Below are 19,723 nucleotides of genomic sequence, written 5' to 3'. Positions count from 1 at the left end.
ATTCCATAAACCTTCGATCTCAACTTGAGACTCGGCTAGACTGTTCTAGGACATTCCATAAATTGGATCCCAATCTTAAGACTTGGCTAGATTGTTCTGTATTTTTCCTCAAACATCAAGAACAATCCAGAAAGATAAAGAATCACCCCCCCCCCCCCCCAACTCCCTCCTTTTCGCTTTCCTATTTAACTCCGTACCCTCCCCCATCCACATTCATCCATAAGAATTACAAAGCTACCAACTCGCTCTCCCTCCTATATCTTGGAGCATTTCAGTTGTTTAACTCATCAAGCATCTCACTTGTTTAATTAGCCAATCATTTCCTGCTTTCTTGCCCATTAAACGATCACCATGCATGTGAAGAAGAATAATGCGATGATGGTGCTGCAGCCAGTACTACTTGTGATGATGATGTTAGGCCTCACTGCCCCCACCCAAACCAACGCCTTGATTCAGTTCAACCCAATATCCTCCTCCCCCTGGGACCACCACATGATCAATGATCCCTTCAGAATTCTCGAACAGACTCCCTTCACCGTCCCAAACCCTACTAAAGCCGTTCAAGAGGCGCTCGCTCTGGCACGTGCCGACTGGAAGGAGACGGCGACTGCGCACGTGATCTCATTGGACGTCCCCGGCCTGAAGAAGGAGGACGTGAAGATAGAGGTGGAGGAGAACAGGCTGCTGAGGATCAGCGGAGAGAGGAAGGCCGACGATCAGGAAGGGGATCAGGGCGACAATTACAAGTGGCACCGCGCTGAGAGGACAAATGGCAAGTTCTGGAGGCAATTCAGGCTGCCTGGGAACACCGACTTGGATCAGATCAAGGCTCATCTCGAGGACGGGGTGCTCAGGATTACGGTGCCAAAGTTTGCGGCGGAGAAGAAGAGGCAGCCCAAGCTTATCAGCATTGCCTCTTCTTCTTCCACGTCAGCTGCTCATGGGTCAGATGTGAACCCTACAAAGGTCGCATGAATTCGAGACAAAAACTAATTACATTATGAGTATGCAAAATGCATGGTTGCAAAAACGGATGAGATGTGTCGAGTTGTGTTGTAATGATGATTTGGGAATTTATTGAATAATATAAGTTTTTGTAATATGCATGCATGATCTGGATTATATATGATCTAGTAGCTAACACTTTACGTTTATGCATAATATGGATTAGTATTAATGAGTTCTAGTTTATCTTCTGCGTGATGATAGCATCGTCATCTTTAAGGTAAAATTTTCATTGTGATTAGAACAAGAATAGTACATCATGTGTAACACGTAATGTTTACTTCTTGTTCTAGTTACATTAAAAAAAAACTCTCTATCTTTTGGTTCTTCCGCTACCATGTGAAAGAAAAAGTGTGACCTATAATATATGAAGAATCAATTATTCCATTTGAGATCAAACAGTTACACCTCCCTTATATTGGAAGGTTTAGAATCTTGAACCTGGTTTATCCCTACTTACCTTTTACTAGCGGCAGATCCTTACCCACCATCCTATCCTGTCTGTCTTTTATACTGGCATTGGGTTACAACTTAGTGGCTTTATTTTTATCATGGTTGAGCATGAATTTTATGTTTTAATGGATCTACAAGAAATATATGTTCAGTACACATGTACCTGTACTATGTTACGAGAATTATAAAAAAGTATATTTTCAATATATATATGCACTTCTTGTAATTCGTTTAAAATCTGAAACACCATTCATCCACGATTACTCACAGCCTAACAATCTTTCTCGCAAGTCTTGTGACAATACAAGCGCATATATATATATATATATAAAGTGTTCTCTACACTTATATTGTGCTATATGATTAGCGGGGCATCGAGTTTTTATATTAAGTATATGTCATCTTATGTCGACAAGAAAATATTAATACACTCGTATGTTTCTAATTAAAGGGAGAGTTGTGTTTTTTCGACTCACGCCTTAAATCCTCATGCTTGTTGTAAACATTGAAGGATTAATGAATGCCCACACTGTAATGTGGACTTGGGAAAAGAGTGATGATTGTATTTGTGTGATACTTTCAAAAAGTGTGTGCTGTGCTTTTCAAGATATAATTATTATGTTCGTTTGGGGTTGCTTTATAAATAGAGCGTTTCGTGTGCTATCAAAATACACTGTGAAAAAGAAAAGATCAATAACATCAGTATCTCTTCCTCCCTCTTTTATCTGTCATCCTCTTGTGTTATAGTTACGATGTGATATTTTACACATGCTTCACTCCTGTCATTAGCAAAGGTTATCTCTCTAATTTTGCTTATTTATAACACGTTATCAGCACGACTCTCTAACCAATTCTCATCTCCCTTCACCGAAAAATGCTTTATCCAAGGATTTTACTATTCTTCTTCCTCCTTTACCTCATCTTCCTCATATATCCTCGTGAAGATTTGCTAGCATCATGCATGCTTCTAGTTCTCAATATAACGATTACATATATATTTGATTTCTTGTTTGGTGTAGTTCTTTATTACTAACCCAGTGTTTATTTTACTGTAGTCAAAGATTGTGCGGTACAATCGCCCATCTTGAACTGCAAATTTAATCTTACTGCAATCCAAGATGGTATGGTATCATCGTCTATCTTGAGTTGCAGATTTAATTTTATTGCAATTTTAGGTGGTGCAGTATAATCGCCCACCCTGCTTTGCATATTTAAATTTTCCTGCTTCTTGAGTGGTGCGAAATAATCGTCCATCCTATGCTATATTTTGTTTTCAATGAGAATGGTGCGGTACAATCACCCTCCTCATTAATCATGTAAATCTTAAGTATGAAGTTTCGAGTGCTCATCATTTTGGCCTGAAGATTAAAATGAAAAAAAAATTGTAAAAACCAGAAGTTCTAACACTACATCCCTCCAGAATACATATTATTGTAAGTTCTTACACATCTCATTTTTCTTTTAGAAAAAAAGAAAATGGCGAACTTGGCAAAGCTTGATTTTGTTGCCCTGGACATTACTGGGAAGAACTACCTTACCAGGGTAGTGGATGCCGAGATCCATCTGGAGGCAGGGAATCTTGGAGAAACAATCAAGGAGGAGAACAATGTATTTTCTCAAGATCAGGCAAAGACTATGATCTTTATCCGTTGCCACCTTGATGAAAGACTAAAGATCGAATATCTGATGGTTGAAGATCCATTAACCCTCTCGAAGGCACTGAGAAATAGATATAATTACCAGAAAACGATGATTCTTTCAATGGCTTGTTATGAGTGGACTCACCTGAGGATCCAGGATTTCAAGATGGTGGCTGAGTACAATTCTGCAGTGTTCAGAATTAGCTCCTAGATGAAACTCTGTGGGGAAAACATCATTGAGAAATATATGCTAGAAAAGACTTTCAACATCTTTCATGCCTTCAACGTACTCCTGCAACAGCAGTATAGAAAGCGATGCTTCACTAAATACAACCAGCTGATATCTGTGCTCTTGGTAGCTAAATAAAATAATGAGTTTCTGACGAAGAATCATCAATCCCGGCCTACTGGATATGCATCATTCCCATAAGTGAATGATGCTTCCCTCGAAATGAACATCATCCTCTCGTGGCAATAATTACAAACGAGGACGTGGCTACAAGCGAGGTCAGTGAAACGGGAAAGGCAAAAATCATGATGTTCAGTTTCACAACCAGATTCCAAGGCATAATTTAGGCCTGAGCTTCAAGAATGCAAATCGCCATAAAGGCAAAACTCATATGAATAACACTCCTAGAAATCCTGAAGGAGTTTGCCATAAGTGTAGTGACAATGGGCACTCGGGGCGTACCTGTCATACTCCAAAACATCTGGTGGATTTGTATCAAGCCTTCCTCAAAGAGAAGGGTGTCGAGACCAATTTCCTCGATCAGGCTAGACTAACGAATATACTTGATCCAATGTGCAACTTATCAAGATAATTGAACACAACCCACCTAGATGTCTCAGACTTCATTGTGGAAAGAGGGAATGAAGTGTAACAGTCTGATTGAATCATTTCTGTTTAAGGTATTCTTATTATTCTGAACTTGTAGCCTAAATGCTTGCATTTCAAAATCAATAAAAGTGGCATGTCAATTTCCTTTTATTATAAATAACTTAACTGTGATTTCCTTACTCAAAGAGTATGGATAAAAACTATGGTCATTCTCAAAACAAGAGCAATGACAAAGATATTTGTCTTGCAGACAACGCAACCACGCATACAATACTTCGAGATTGAAAGTATTTCTCAAGCTTGATGCTTACAAAAGTAAAGGTAACAACAATATCAGGCTAATCAGATGTAATTGAAAGCTTAGGAAAAGCCCAGATCATAAACAATATTGTCCATACAGAATGCGCTTTACGCTACTCAATCTACTGGAAATTTGTTGTGTTTTAAAGACATATGTTTAAATGGATACCACATTGAAACGAAAAGTGTAGAAAATGTGTAGTATCTATGCATTACCTCCAATGATACCCAGAAACGTATATTAGAGAAGTTGTGTGGTATGTCTAGTGGATTGTATTATACATACATAAAGACAATTTAATCACATATTGTCATGAACTAGAAGTTCATTGATTAAAAAATTTACATGTTTTGGCATAACCGTTTGGGTCATCCAGGATCCACCATGATACGTAGAATCATTACCAGCTCTAATAGACATCTATTATTGAGCAGACACATTGCTATATCAAATGATAACCCTTGTAAGGCTTGTTCATAAGGGAAGTTAGTGATTAGACCATCACAACTAAAGGTTGATACTGAGTCCCCGTCATTTCTGCAAGGAATTCAAGGGGATATTTGTGGACCTATTCAACCATTTTGTGGACCATTTCGATATTTAATGGTTTTGGTTGAGGCATCTACTCGATGGTCACATGTTTATCTTTTGTGTACTCGAAGTGTAGCTTTTACGAGACTTCTGCTCAGATAATTAAGTTACGAGCACAGTTTCCAAATTACCCCATTAAGTCAATTCGACTTAATAACGCTGGTGAATTTACGTTTCAAACCTTCGATGATTACTGCATGACATTGGGCATTGATGTTGAACACCCTGTTCATCATGTCCATACTCAAAATGGTCTAGCGAAGACATTTATCAAGTGGCTTCAATTAATAGCTTGCACTCTGCTCATGAAAACAAAATTGCCAGTTTCTGCATGGGGACATACCATCTTACATGCTGCATCATTGGTTCGATTGAGACCTATAACCAATAACCAATACTCATTAACATAACTCATGTTTGGGCATCAGCCAAGCATTTCACATTTACGAGTTTTGGTTGTGTTGTTTATATGCCTATTACACCGACACAACTCACTAAAGTGGGACCTCAGCGCAGGCTGGGAATTTATGTGGGTTTTGTTTAACCATCTATCATTAGATATTTGGAACTCTTGACAGGTGATATGTTTATAGCTCGTTTTGCTAATTGTCACTTTGATGAGACAGTATTCCCGTCATTAGGGGAAAAAAGACCGTTCCAGAAGAACGACAGGAGCTAACATGGGTTGTACCTGTAACACCCCGAAATTTCTAATTCGGAAGCTAATTACTAAGGTAGGTCTGAAATTTATCATGGTTAATCAATGTACTATTAACCACCAAAAAATTCAATTCGATCATATTATGGCTGCATCTAACATCCTGGTTAGATTGCTTACGTACCCTAAATGAAGGAATCAAGCCATTCATAGTTAAAATTATGCTTCTAGAACAACATACTAAAATTTCATTAAGATCTAATAGTCGGATCTCCGCTAATCACAATATTCGAGTGGTAGTCGACGTTTTAATTTACTAACTTGCAAATCTCATTCGGGAAGATCCATAAGTCGGATTCTCGATCCGTAAGTTCCTAAAGTCCTCAAATATTATGTACTATAATGTCTCAAAGTTTGGTGACAATCCAACGTTTGAATGGTTGTCAATTACAAAAATCGTACGACGGTACAATTATTCGAAAAATTTGAATATTCGAATCATTGTATAAAATTTCAACGAACGGACCTTGGATATGGGCTTAGGATATCAAGGATGTCCCCCTGTCCAAAATCCATGAAAACAGATTCTCCCCCACGCACTGTCGTGCATGGTGGTTTCCGGCGACAGGAAACCCACTTTTTCGTCTAACTCCAAATTCTACCAAAATTTACAGGAAGATAGAGCTCAACAAGAGAAACAAGTTTTATACCTACCACAAAGTTCGAAAGTGGATGGAAAAGGGTCAATTCCTCTGATAAAGCTGGCGGGTGCCTAAAGTTTTCCAGTGTTGATTCGTCGCCCACGGTGGTCCAACGGGATCAAAGCTGGTCGGGATTTACTCGTGGGATGATGGGCTATAAGACCCAAGTAGTGGCATTAGCCATTGCTTTGCCGATTCACAGGAAAAATGAAAAGGGTGGCCGGAACACCATTGGTTTTTATCAGTTTTTATGGCCTCACACCGCCACATACAGTGGTTAACCAAAGTGGTTCTTGATTGTATTTTGTAAAGGGGAGTGAGAGCTTCAAGATGGTGGTGGTGGCGTCGAAAAACTCCACCGGAGTTGACTGGAATCGACCTCAGAAAATGGGAGGTCACGGGAAGTTAAATGGGGGTTTTTCTGGATTCCCTGGGCCTCTAAACCCAATTTCTATATATGGGAACCTGCTAATTTTAGGCAAATAGACTTTGGAAACTTACTACTAATAGTAAGTTCACATGTCTAAAAGGTCTCACTACTTCCGAGGCTCGTAACTTCTCCGTTTTAACTCGGAATTAAGAATGGTTTTCGCCTACACGTTCGTAGGGTTGTCCTCTACTCAAATATGCCAAGAAATACGATAAAATATATGAGGATAAAATAAATCCTCGTATAATTACGTTAAGTCAACGAGGGACATTTTTGTCATTTCACTTTTCGATAAAAAAATTCAAAATAATCATATATTTAAAAAATTTCGGGGGTATTACAGTACCCACCTTGTCTCATTTGATACATGTAGCACTCAATGTGAAAATGAAGTGAAAATGATCGTTCATCTTCAAAGTATTGCTAATCAAATGTCAGATGCATTTAATAATGCTATGAAAGTGACAAAATCACATATATCAGCTGCAAATGCACCTGCAAGAATTGATGTCCCTATTGGACAAAATAAAGTGGCAGTAAATGATTTATCTGGTGCATGCCTGAAGCGTGGTAGACCTCCAGGTTCAAAAGATTCAGCCCCTCGAAAGAGAAAGACGAGGGCACAACTTAATCCGAATAAAATCATTCAGGAAGAAAAAATGAATGATAAATCCACAATTCATGACAAATCCACATGTCCCTGAAGAGACAGAGGTATATGAAAGCAAGGCAATCTCCATAAATTATGCATGTACTAATGAATTATGAGATTGAAATGAAATAATTATCGACGACATGTTCGCATTCACCGTAGCCACTGAAATCATATTAAGTAACGATATTGAGCCCCGCTCTGTTGATGAATGTAAACAGAGACATGATTGGCCTAAGTGGAAAGATGCAATCCAGACAGATTTAAATTCCTTGGAAAGACGAAATGTTTTTGGACTAGTAGTCCAAACCTTGCTTGGTGTAAACCCGGTGAGTTACAAATGGGTATTCACAAGAAAGCGCAATGAGAAAAACGAGATTGCGAGATATAAAGCACGACTCGTTGCACAAGGCTTTTCATAAAGACCTGGAATTGATTATGAGGAGACATACTCTCCTGTAATGGACACAATTACGTTCCGTTACTTAATAAGTTTAGTGGTTTTAGAAAAACTTGACATGCGACTTATAGATGTCATCATTGTGTATGTATATGGAGAATTAGATACTGACATATACATGAAGGTCCCAGAAGGACTTAAGTTGCCTAAAACAACTAACAAATCACGAGGTATGCTCTCAATCAAATTAAGGCGATCATTATATGGGTTGAAACAATCTAGATAAATGTGGTATAATCGTCTTAGTAAGTATTTGGTCAAAGAAGCATATACCAACAATGTCATTTGCCCTTGTGTGTTCATTAAGAAATCCAATTCTGGATTTGATGTAGTGGCAGTATATGTCGATGACATGAACCCAGTTGGAACCCCTGAAGAGCTCAATAAAACTGCTGAATATCTGAAAAACGAATTTGAAATGAAAGACCTTGGAAAAACAAAATATTGTCTTGCCCTGCAAATTGAGCATTGTGCTAGTGGAATGATGAAATGGTCATTGGTCCAGAAGTACTATATATGAGTGCTATATGTGCTTTATTGTATTTAGCACAGTGTACTTGGCTAGATATGGTCTTTTCAGTCAACTTGTTAGCAAGGTATAACTATACTCCAACAATTCGTTATTGCAAGGGAGTCAAAGATGTATTACGATACCTTCGTGGGACAACAGACATGGGTCTTTTCTATTTAGAGAAATCCACAAATGACCAGATCCTTACTGGATATGCAGATGTTGGTTTTCTCTCTAATCCGCGTCACAAATTGGATATGTGTTACTTAATGGAGATACAACAATCTCATGGCGCTCAACAAAGTAAACATTAGTTGTTACATCTTTAAATCACTCAGAAATATTTGTTTTACATGAAGCAAGTTGTGAATGTTCTTGGTTCAGATCAATGATCCATTATATTCGGAATTTATATAGTTCACCTTCAAAGACAGACACTCCAATTGTCCTTCATGAAGATAAAGTAGCCTGTGTTGCCCAAATGAAGGAAGGATTCATCAAGAGAGATAAGACTAAACACATATCTCCAAAGTTTTTCAATGCACATGAGTTTCAGAAGGCTAAAGTTGTTGAAGTTAGACAAATATGTTCCAATGAAAATCTGGCAGACCTATTCACCAAATCTCTGCCAAAGTGCACGTTTTAGAAGTTAATGCAGAGTATCGGATTACGTCGACTTACCAATCAGCTAAATTTGAAGAATGCGGAATCAATGAGAGCATTTATGATACATGCATGTTGTACTCTTTTTCCTTCAGTTAGGATTTTTCCCACTGAGTTGTTCCTATCAAGGTTTTAACGAGGCAACATAAGCATACATAGCACTATATCAATAATCCAGGTAAAGTTGTACACTTTTTCCTTCGCTATGGTTTTTTTCGACTAAGGTTTTAACGAGGCAACTGATATTGATATGTGGGCATCCAAAGGGAAGTATTGTAAACATTGGTGGATTAATGAATGCCCACATAGTAATGTGGACTTGGGAAAAGAATGATGATTGTATTTGTATGATACTTTCAAAAAGTGTGCGCTGTGCTTTTCAAGATGTAATTATTATGTTCGTTTGGGGTTGCTCTATAAATAGAGTGCTTGTTGTGCTATCAAAATATACTGTGAAAAAGAAAAGATCAATAATATCAGTATCTATCCCTCCCTCTTTTATCTATCATCCTCTTGTGTTATAGTTACAATGTGATATTTTACACCTGCTTCGTTCCTGTCACTAACAAATGTTGTCTATCTAACTTTTATCTATTTATAACAATGCCATATTTCAGTACATCATAGGGTATGACACATCCTATGAACCTTCGCAGTCAACAACACAAAAACATTGGAATGCACATGTTCATCTTGATTTTAATCCTCGGGCACAAGATGAATACCATGGGAGATGTCTTTTTTGCAGCAATTGCATCCCCAATTTTAAGAACAATAGTGTGAGCTGCCCTTAGAGGAAATTTTCAAAAGGAAACTAATTAAAATAACTCGAAGACTTTAACTTTTAAGAAAGATAAAATAAAGGATAAAATAAATAGTATTAAAATTAACTTTTTAGTGTAAAAATGTAATTTTCTATTAAAATGAATATGAATGTTTTCATTAAAATTCCCAATTTTCAATACAAAAAGTGAGATCTTCAAAAAACACGATTGGTGGTAAAATGGTTGGATTCTGTACTACTATCATTTTTACAATTTATCTAATAAAAGATGAGACCACATGCATTGACGATCATTTTTAATTAAAAAGTGGTAGAAATAAATGATAAATGTAATATTATTTGTAAAATTCCATTCCTCGTACCGGACAATAAAAAGGTGAACTTCCATCCCCGCTCGCAAAAGTAAAGGCCTCCATTTTGGTTTGTCTCGGTGCAAGAGAGAAGGAATTCCTATTCCAATTCCAGTTCAAATAGAGATCACAGATGGAAGAAGAAACCCTAAACCCCCTTACTTCTGAACAAGGCAACAATGACGACCAATCCATGCCGGACCTCTCTGACCAAGACCTTAGCTCTTCCGATTCCGATTCCGACTCCGACTCTGGCTCTGAGGATGGCGACGACCAAGCCCACCAAAACCTCCAACTCCAAACCCTAGAAGCCGAGCTCTCCACTAATCCTGCCAACTACGATACTCATGTCCAAGTAAGTATTCACCTTTGCCAATATCCTCTCTCCTTTTTTAATTTTTTTAGTCGGTTATGCATTGTTGTTCGAATACCGTCTGTGTGGTTGCCGAGAAAAACCTAAATTTGAATTCTTTTTGTGACTTTAGTACATAAAGATTCTGAGGCAAATGGCTGACATTGAAAAGCTGAGGCAAGCGAGGGAAGCTATGAACCAACTGTTTCCGTTAACCCCTTCTATGTGGCAGGATTGGGCTAAGGACGAAGCTTCTCTTTCCACTGGGTACTGTCTTTTCGTTACCAACGCTCTTCTTTTAGCCTAAAAATGCTTTTCATATTTATACTCAACACAGACACAATGAACACGTAAAAGGAAAAGTAGTCCCTTTTTCGGTGGCTTATTTAATCGTATATTATTTAAGAACAATCAATTTTGTCCAATTTGCAGGTCTGATGCTTTTTTGGCTATTGAAAAGCTTTACGAGCGAGGAGTCTTTGAATATCTGGTTGGTTATGCTTCTTTGTTCCAGAAAACGTGCAATTTAAAAATTGTTATTTTTTTTATATGCCATGCCATATTTATGTTATACTTATGGACAGCTTATGGCAAAAAGTGAAAATGAGAAGCAAAATAAACAAACTTAACTATGATTTTGAGTTGAATGGCATCCAAACTTTCAGTTATAACATCGTAATGCCTTATCAGCAATTTTGCTGTTTCATATGCATATAACTTGTTCTAACTTTTGTGCAAGAGGGTTTTCATTCTCTAAATGGACGTGTTCAGTTCCAAGTGATCTAGGTTTTATACCCCTTCTCTATAGTTGGATGAACTTAGGCTGTTTATGTTCTGGTTGTGCGAGAACATAGCTACCTCGAAACTTGTATTGAAACATCACCATTCTAGTTCTAGAAATTGTTCATTGGGTTACTTTAGTATAGAGGTTGTTCATTGAGTGAGCTAGTGCAATATCTATTCCCGTTAAGATTTGAGTAAAGTTAAAGCTTTCCTATAGAGTTTTTCTTTTGTATACCTAGTCATAATAGAATGTATAATGAAGACTTTGTGACTTTACCGAACATATAGATTCTTGATCGCTATACATGTTTTTCTGTTGTTAATGATCAAAGAATTGCGGGAATATTGACTTTTAACTTTGTAACCTTAAATTGCAGTCCATCTCTCTTTGGCGCGACTACTTAGATTTTGTTAAAGAAAATGATCCCTCAATAAGAGAATGTTCACCTGCTGGTATTTCGAAGGCAAGAGATCTATTTGAATGTGCTCTTACTGCAGCTGGTTTGCATGTTTCTGAAGGCAATAAACTATGGGAAGCCTACCGGTCATTTGAGCTTGCTATATTTCATGCTATGGATGAGAAAGATAATCAGGTTTGTAGTGGTATATTGATGGACCTCCTGGCCGTCTTTTCTTGCAGTACATCTTTGATTTTCTATACAAGTTTATGTTTCCTGTTATAAGAATAAAAGAGAATGAGACTGACAATCAAATGTTGAACTCCATCTTTGACTTTTCTCTTCTCATTGGTCAACATTTCGGTCTAACCTTTTTCTTTTATTATGCCAATTCTTATTACTCATTTCAAATTTACTTGTAAATAGTAATACTATGAATAAACTAATGGTTATTACAAGGCAAGCCATACAACTGTAAATATGCAGATCAGTATCTAATTTTGGTTATGAGTTAAGCCATCTCTTCTGTAAAAACCTTTAAGAGAATAACTAAAAGCCTGTAAGAGTTTTAAATTATATGTTGATCTGAATGCCCAACAGTTTACGTTAGGTATTCATATGATATTTGAATTATTGTTTTTGGGATAATTATAAGGAAAACTAATGAAAAGGGCTTGAAAACTTTGAGTTTTAACGATAAGGACAAAATAAAGGGTAAAGTGAATAGTACCATGATTGACTTTTCAGTGTAAAAATATGGTTTTTCGTTAAAGTGAACAGTACCGGGAGCTTTTTGTTAAAGTTCCCATAATTATATGCTGCTTTTAGATATTTAAATTATTTTTGAGATCTACATTCAAGAAATTCTTCTTACACTGCAGGCAAGAGAAAAGCAAATTCAGCGTATCCGCTCTTTATTCCACCGTCAGTTGTCGGTCCCCCATGTTAATATGAGGTCAACACTTTTGGATTACAAGGCATGGGAGGTGGAACGAGAAAACATTCTTGATGCTGGCTCCAGTGACCTCGATGGAATTTCATTCCAGGTTGCCTCAGCATATAAAAAGGCATTGGAAATGTATGATGCTCGCATTCATCTTGAAGAACAGATTTGTCGGCAGGATATGTTGGACTCGGAAAGACTTCAAAATTTCATGGTATGTATAATTTGGAACTAGTACTTAGTAGAACAGTAGAACAAATTATGTTTGAAATGACAGTTTTATTTTCCTTTTTATTCACTGGTTTGCCTTTACATATCCTCGCACCATTGTCTTGTTTGAACTTACGGTTTGTCTTTTCTACCTCCTTTCTACTTTCATTCGTATTGTTTGTCATTACGATCCTCCTGTTAGTTTATTTACTTAATGTGTAAATCTTCAGTTTCTGGAAAGAATAATTTATTCTATTCTGCAGAACTACTTGAAATTTGAACAGTCTTCTGGAGACCCAGCCCGGGTTCAGATGTTGTATGAACGTGCTATTACTGACTTTCCTATATCCAGTTATCTCTGGCTTGATTATACTCACTATTTGGACAAAACATTGAAGGTTTTTATCCCTTTTTATCTCTTATTACGTATTTTCTGTTCTAATTGCAACCCTGTGTTGTGTAAGTAATTATTTGTTAACCTTTTCAGGTTGGCAATGTCATAACCAACGTTTATTCCAGGGCTGTAATGAATTGCCCCTGTGTTGGAGAGCTTTGGGTCCGATATATGCTTTCCTTGGAGCGTGGTCATGCTTCTGAGAAAGAGATTGCCTCTGTATGTTTTAAATTTCAATTTTGTTTGGTAGGAGCTTTTGGTATTGACCTCTCCTTCTAATTTGTTTGATTAATTTCTTTTTGGAATACTTGCTTTTGACTTGGTTATTAAACTGCATCAGAGAGAAATGCATCTTTCACATGCAAGGCTTCGATTTTCTCTTCAAGACACGCTTCACATATTTAGTAGTTTTAAAGAATATGTTGTAAGAGAAAGAAAGAACTAGTATTGAAGAGTTACTTGGAGTATGCCAACGTGCTTGTTTTATATTAGTTGGTTTACTTACTGGACCGTTAATTCTAAATATGTGAACCTGTGTCCTGAATCAATTCTGTCGTAAGTAAATTTTCTCCGTTCATTTGGGCTTCATGGTGTTTTCTACTATCCATTTTCCCCCTTCTTCTGAGATTCTAGGAAGTACTATTTCAATGAGAAAATATGAATCTTGGCAATGTTTGTTTTTGGTATTGTTCATAAAGTTTTAATTTGGTATTCCTGATGTTGCTTTTATGTAATTGCCTTTTCTGTTCAAAATTTCCCTTAATATGATATATGTGTACGTTCTTGTAAGAAAAAGGAGGGCGAGGGTTTTGGTTTACAGTGAGGAATGAATGACACTATTGGGCTTTGATTTTAAAGAAAAGCCAAAAATTCTACTCTTGACACGTTTGAAGTGTTAAGGAACTAGTGCATCAAACTGTAGAGCAAATAGGTAACTTACCATTGGGCTTTGCTTGTCACTAGACTTAGTCTCTCTCTAGTTTCAGCCAGAATATTCTCCAATGAAGACTCAATTTTCAATACGACTCCAGTGGATGCCTTAACCAAACCAAAGTGAATAAATGTAAAAAGAACCAATAGAAATTGTGTTGGGAATTATATAGTGGCCCAATTCCTTTATAATTTCTTGAAAAATGTGTAGTTCACCTTCTAAATTGTTGCTCATTCTCAGGTATTTGAGAAGTCTCTGCTATGCACTTTAGCCCTTGATGAGGTACATTTATTCTTATAATCAATTTGTCTCTGTCTTTGCATCTAAATATGTGACACTGTTTTTTGAATATCTTTGTTCATTGAACTTCTTTTCTTTAGTACCTAGATTTGTACCTCACACGCGTAGATAGCTTAAGAAGAAGAATCTCGTGCGCCATTGAAGGAGAACATGGCTTGGAGTATTCATTAATCAGGGAAACCTTTCAGGTTTGTTATTATCTTTCACTTATATAAAAACGTAAGTCATTTGGGGTGAAGTTATAAGGAAAACTAGTTGGGAGTTAAACTTACCACAATTACTAAATTGCAATTAGACAGTATATGTCTCTTGGTCTTCTGAATTAAGTGAGGTTTGGTCAGGGTGGGATTACAGGTGTACGTCGTTGTTTGCATATTCAAAAATTGAAAAGAAAATGTTAGGTGCTATATAGTTGTACAAATACATGCATAGCCATGTTTGGATCAATTGAAGTCCTACTAAAATGATCGGTATGTTTCTCATAAGAAAAAGAAAATGGCAAGCCTGTTTTCTCTGTACATTCAAGGGTTAGCAATCACATTGGTTGTGTCCAGGGAAAATAACCCGTGCTGTTAGGATTCTGCCAAGGTTTTGCAGGCTTTTTCCATTTCGTGGAAAGAATGCATTGTCCATTTATCTCATAAAAATGTGTTGTCCATTTAAGAGAAATAATGTATTGTTCGTACACATGAAATTTCTGACAATTTATACCTTCAGAATGCATCAGATTACTTGTCAGCATACCTGAAGAATACGGATGGCTTGCTACGTTTGCATGCTTATTGGGCCCGTTTAGAGCTAAACTTGCACAAGGACCAACTGGCAGCTCGTGGAGTCTGGGAGACTTTACTTAAGCTCTGGTATGGTCATTTCTGGAATTTGTGAATTTGGGTTGTTATATTGGTATGCTTATTGTTATTTCGGTTTTCATTTGTATAATGCTTATTTTTTTATGTTCTGTTAGTGGTTCAATGCTGGAAGCCTGGCAAGGTTATATAACAATGGAAACTGAATTGGGTCATGTTAATGAAGCTCGGGCCCTATATAGGAGATGTTACAGTAAAAGATTTCTCGGAACTGGTTCAGAGGTAAGATCTACTTTCCTCGTCTATATTCTTGAATGAAACTTGTTTTTGACCACTTGGCCTCTCTCCCATTCCTGGGCTGTTTCTCCCTCAAATTTTGCACGACTTTGTTTATTCATTCAGTAGTTTGTGTTTTGCCTAGTTTTTGGGTTCTGATCTGTGTGATACACTCTGTCCTATTCCATATTCCCGTTCAAATATTGAGCACAGAAGAATGAAGTATAATATCTTGTTTGTCATAGCAGGCAGCGAGATTAGATAAAATGAGTAGTCCTGTTCCCTTGGTCACCTGGTGACCAAGGTTTCATGGTCACCCACCCTTGGAGTTGATATTAAGCACATCCATTTAATCCACACTTGATATCAAATACAATGGTGTGTGACCATGTATTTCTTGGTCACTAGGTGACCAAGAGAACATTTCTATAGATGAGTATTTGGTTACAGATTTCTTCAGCCTATTGTTTATCAAATTGTCAACATTCTCCCTTCGTTCCTAGCCACAATGTGCTATATAAATTATCAGAAGCCTCTTGGGGTTTTAAAACCCAGGTGAATTTTGATGTGATCAGTATGTTTCTGAAAAAGGATAAAACACCAACAATTAATTGACAAAGTTGAAAGTTACTTTTAGGAATTAAAAAGTTAAAAACTTAGTTGTAAAAATTATTTGAAGTAAAAGCTTTCTTCAGTAATTTGGCGTATTATCTAGCTTTCTTTTCAACAAATTATAAACCATATCACTGTGGGAAACTTGCCTTTTTTCCTAAAAGGCCTCGTGTCTTGAAATTTGATACTAGCTGTTTTCATTCTGTGTTCATACTGACCCATATTGTGTACTTGTAGTTTCTTGCAAAAATTTGGTTTGTTGCTTATTAATAGTAGTTTATTCACTTGTACATACTACATAATACATTGGGGGATTAGATGGTGCCTTCCTTTCCTAAAATACAGAATAATTCAGGACATCTGCCACTCGTGGTTACGTTTTGAGAGGGAGTTTGGTTCGTTGGATGATTTTGACCATGCAGTACAGAAGGTAAATTTCCTCTCTTTTGCACTTACCAATTGAATTTTGTATGAAATGTGAAATCATTAGAATATGTGAATGTGAAGGTAGTTTCTACTTTTCTACTCCATGTTCCTTCATTTCTGGGTTACAGAAAAATTAACAGTCAAAATAAAAAGTTTGCCACCATGCTGAGAATTGTGCTTCATAAGATTTGTCTAATGTTCTCAGCTTAGGTAATGTGAATGAAGATTCACCTAACAAATAATAATTTACTCGTCATATGAAAATGATAGAATTGAATATGAAATCATTTAGAATATGTGAATGTGAAGGTATTGGCCTTTATTTCTAGGTACATTGCAGTTTACAATAACATAAAGTCAGAAAGTTTGTCGAAAGAAAACTGTAATACGAGAGCCACCAGCTTATAAGGTTGGCATGATGTTGTCAGTTTAGGTACGGTAATGAAGCTTTATCACTAATGAATATCAAAGTACTCATCTTTTTAAAATCTGGAAACCAAATGTACTAGTACTAGTTCTACAATATCTTATATAGACCCGGGGGAGCCAGTTTTAAGTGTTAAAAGTTATCCTAATTTGCTCAGTTTAAGACTTTAAGTATAGGTATGCGTTGCCTTGATCATCTCAGCTAAGTCATTTTTCTTTTGTCAATCTATATGTTGAAGTTGATAATACTGTGGCATCTGCACAAATTTCTGTCTTATGAAACCTTGTTGTATCAGCTTGTGTATTCATTCTATAGCCTGCAAAAAAAAAGTGCTCATCACTCCAACAGATTGAAGGTCGATTGTTGACTTCTGCTTCTTTTTTAGGTCACTCCTCGTCTGGAAGAGCTAGAATTATTTAAGTCACAACAAGAATCCAAATTGACAGAAGAGAATCCTTTGAAGAAGAATGCTCGTGACAAGAGAAAGCAAGTTTCTGACATACCTAATGAACAACATCCAGCAAAGAGGCAAAAAGATGCAGCTCAAAAGCCTAAGCAAGCACATGGGAAGGATTCTGAGGTGATGAACTCAGTTGAACAAACTAAAGTGGAAAAGACCAAGGCCACGGGTGACCAACCAGATAGAGAAAATGAACAACAGATCAAAGAGCGTGTTCCAGAGAAAAGAAAAGTATATGCCGACCAGTGTACTGTTTTTGTTTCAAATATTAACTTTAAGGCAAGTACGCAACCCCTAAATCCCTTCTCATTCTCTTCTTTTATGCACAGGCATGATCTTAGAAGCTGTTCGTGTTTTGCAGGCAAATGATGAACATTTGCGTCAATTCTTCAGTGATGTCGGGGGAGTGGTTGCTATAAGAATACTACATGACAAGTTCACTGGAAAGTCAAGGGTCTCTCCCTCTCTCTCTCTCGGTTTACTGGTGTTTGTTTATATTGTGTGCAAACCTTTTTAGTTTAGCAATCTGTCTGATATTGCAAGTGGTATTTTAGGATTGGCTAATGTCCAGACGTTAGTTTGGTTCAAGGAGGGATTTTAGTACTCGTACATAGGTTGAAGCTTGACTATGTTAATGGTTTAGAGGCATAAAAGATAGATCTTGAAGTTGAAGCCATGTTGCTGGAAATTCTGGCAACTCTCTTTGATGATTTAGGGGCATTTGGGACACTTTAGAGTCATAATTTCCTCAGTACAGAAAGTAAGACTGAGATAAAATACTACTGGCACAAAATTATGTGCTGTATGTGAAGAAAGTTTCCATTCTTTTTTATTGATGATGGAACTAGTTTGACTCCAGAATAAGAAGACCAAATTATGTCTTTTGTGCTACAGTTGTGCTATTTATCTAATCTGAATGTTGCAACTCAATATATAAGGGGGAATGCTGGTATAATTTATGCCTGGTGGCAGGTTTAGAAGTTTCTTGTTTAAAAATCAATGATGTATCATCATTATCTGAATGTAAAAGTTATCTGTCACTGAGACCATTGTGAAAAGCATCCAGATTTTTTCTCTGTAAATCCTGGAGTTATCATACATGTATATGAAATGAATCTGATCCTCTCTGTCAGTATAAGAGTTAATTTATTGGACATGGTGCATAAATCAGAAGTAAAAATTACATGTAACTATACCTTTTTTTTTTACATCAAGTAGTTGACTTTATTATACTTTATTTCTCATCCTTTTAACTTGTGAAGGGACTGGCATATGTGGATTTCTCAGATGATGGCCACCTCATTGCAGCTGTTGCAAAAAATAAGCAGATGCTTCTCGGGAAGAAGCTGAGCATTGCACGATCAGATCCAAAGCATGGGAAGAAGGAACATGGTATGCCAAATTGGGTTTGTTTTAAATTAATTTTGTGTTGGGCATATATGTTCTTTGAAATTCTGTCTGAATTAAAAAAAAAAAAAAAAAAAAATCTTTTATCTGATGCTGGATACTTTCACTCTAACTGGTGCAGCCAGGGGAGCCGAGTCTAATAATTCTGCCGAGGCCTCCAATGCACCTATGGCACGTCAAGCACAGCAGTCTACTTATAACCGAGGAAGCGATAATGTACAGCTGAGGGGTAAGAACACATTTGCAACTCCCAGGAATATCCTTGCACTTGGTCATAGTAGGAATAAACCAAAATCTGAGGAACAGGATGATGAAAAGCCAAAATCCAATGATGAGTTCAGAAACATGTTCCGCAAAGATTAGGGCCTTCTTACTGGGTTCTGTAACTTTACTGCAAAGTACCAGCAACTTTCTTTATTTGGACACAACACAAATATGGCAAATCAAATACCTGTATTCAGAATCGCCAACCTCGGCCTTGCTTTGGGTTGACAGCCCTTTTTTGCTGAAGTAGGTATAAATTGAATCTGTTACCTGTTACAGAACGTAATTGAGGTTTAATTTTCCTAATGCATCTGTTCATAAGATGGTTGCCGATAATTCCGGCCATTTGTTTTATTCCCCGTCTTTATTTGGCTGTCTATGTCCGACTGGTAAATGAGTAGGATAATCCTTACTTGTTGAGATTGTGCATAGCTGATATTTTCTTTTCTTGACCATTGTTTCTTCATGATGGCATACCGATAATTCTTTCTTTTTAACGGTTTCATTTGGCTTGCACTCAAAAATTCTCGATGGCAAGCGGTTTGTAGCTCAAGTGGTTAATCTTAGAACATGTACCCATGCACCCTTAGGCTAGGTTCATATCCCCATTCCCTCAATATTGCTTTGTACCAAAAATTTTATAATATTAGCATAGGAATTAATGTTAAGTTGTGAGGTACCAGAGGAAATAGTTTAA

At 36.9% G+C, this 19,723-nt stretch overlaps 3 protein-coding genes across 4 annotated transcripts; all 3 read left to right on the top strand.

Moving 5' to 3' along the window:
- The first annotated feature begins 165 nt into the window (after positions 1-165).
- LOC137718802 (18.1 kDa class I heat shock protein-like) lies at positions 166-1,051 on the top strand. Its single transcript, XM_068458338.1, has one exon. The coding sequence runs from the start codon at positions 352-354 to the stop codon at positions 973-975; it is 624 nt and encodes a 207-aa protein (XP_068314439.1). The 5' UTR covers positions 166-351; the 3' UTR covers positions 976-1,051.
- Positions 1,052-2,934: 1,883 nt separating this feature from the next.
- On the top strand, positions 2,935-3,309 carry LOC137717225 (uncharacterized). The gene has a single exon (XM_068456518.1). The coding sequence runs from the start codon at positions 2,935-2,937 to the stop codon at positions 3,307-3,309; it is 375 nt and encodes a 124-aa protein (XP_068312619.1).
- A 6,786-nt stretch (positions 3,310-10,095) lies between these two features.
- Positions 10,096-19,446, top strand: LOC137717969 (uncharacterized). Of its 2 annotated transcripts, none has more exons than XM_068457492.1 (16): positions 10,096-10,392; positions 10,523-10,656; positions 10,822-10,879; positions 11,550-11,765; positions 12,452-12,727; positions 12,987-13,121; positions 13,211-13,336; positions 14,289-14,330; positions 14,429-14,536; positions 15,066-15,208; positions 15,313-15,436; positions 16,398-16,472; positions 17,281-17,634; positions 17,717-17,809; positions 18,643-18,747; positions 18,884-19,446. In XM_068457492.1, the coding sequence occupies exons 1-15, from the start codon at positions 10,171-10,173 to the stop codon at positions 18,703-18,705; spliced, it is 2,169 nt and encodes a 722-aa protein (XP_068313593.1). In that variant the 5' UTR covers positions 10,096-10,170; the 3' UTR covers positions 18,706-18,747; positions 18,884-19,446. The 2 variants fall into 2 exon arrangements, with proteins under 2 accessions (XP_068313593.1, XP_068313592.1); XM_068457491.1 differs by having other exon boundaries at positions 18,618-18,747.
- The last annotated feature ends 277 nt before the right edge of the window (positions 19,447-19,723 follow it).

Source organism: Pyrus communis, chromosome 15 (genome assembly GCF_963583255.1).
Source record: "Pyrus communis chromosome 15, drPyrComm1.1, whole genome shotgun sequence".
Lineage (NCBI taxonomy): Eukaryota > Viridiplantae > Streptophyta > Magnoliopsida > Rosales > Rosaceae > Pyrus > Pyrus communis.
The sequence above is the reverse complement of the archived record's forward strand: the minus strand, read 5'-3'. Positions and strand labels throughout refer to the sequence as shown.

Bases quoted from the DNA above. Each gene is read 5' to 3' on its own strand.
- LOC137718802 (XM_068458338.1), top strand. From the start codon at position 352: ATGCATGTGAAGAAGAATAATGCGATGATGGTGCTGCAGCCAGTACTA.
- LOC137717969 (XM_068457491.1), top strand. From the start codon at position 10,171: ATGGAAGAAGAAACCCTAAACCCCCTTACTTCTGAACAAGGCAACAAT. The intron at 13,337-14,288 runs GTATGTTTTAAA...GCTCATTCTCAG, and splicing joins CTGAGAAAGAGATTGCCTCT to GTATTTGAGAAGTCTCTGCT. The intron at 15,209-15,312 runs GTATGGTCATTT...ATGTTCTGTTAG, and splicing joins GAGACTTTACTTAAGCTCTG to TGGTTCAATGCTGGAAGCCT.
- LOC137717225 (XM_068456518.1), top strand. From the start codon at position 2,935: ATGGCGAACTTGGCAAAGCTTGATTTTGTTGCCCTGGACATTACTGGG.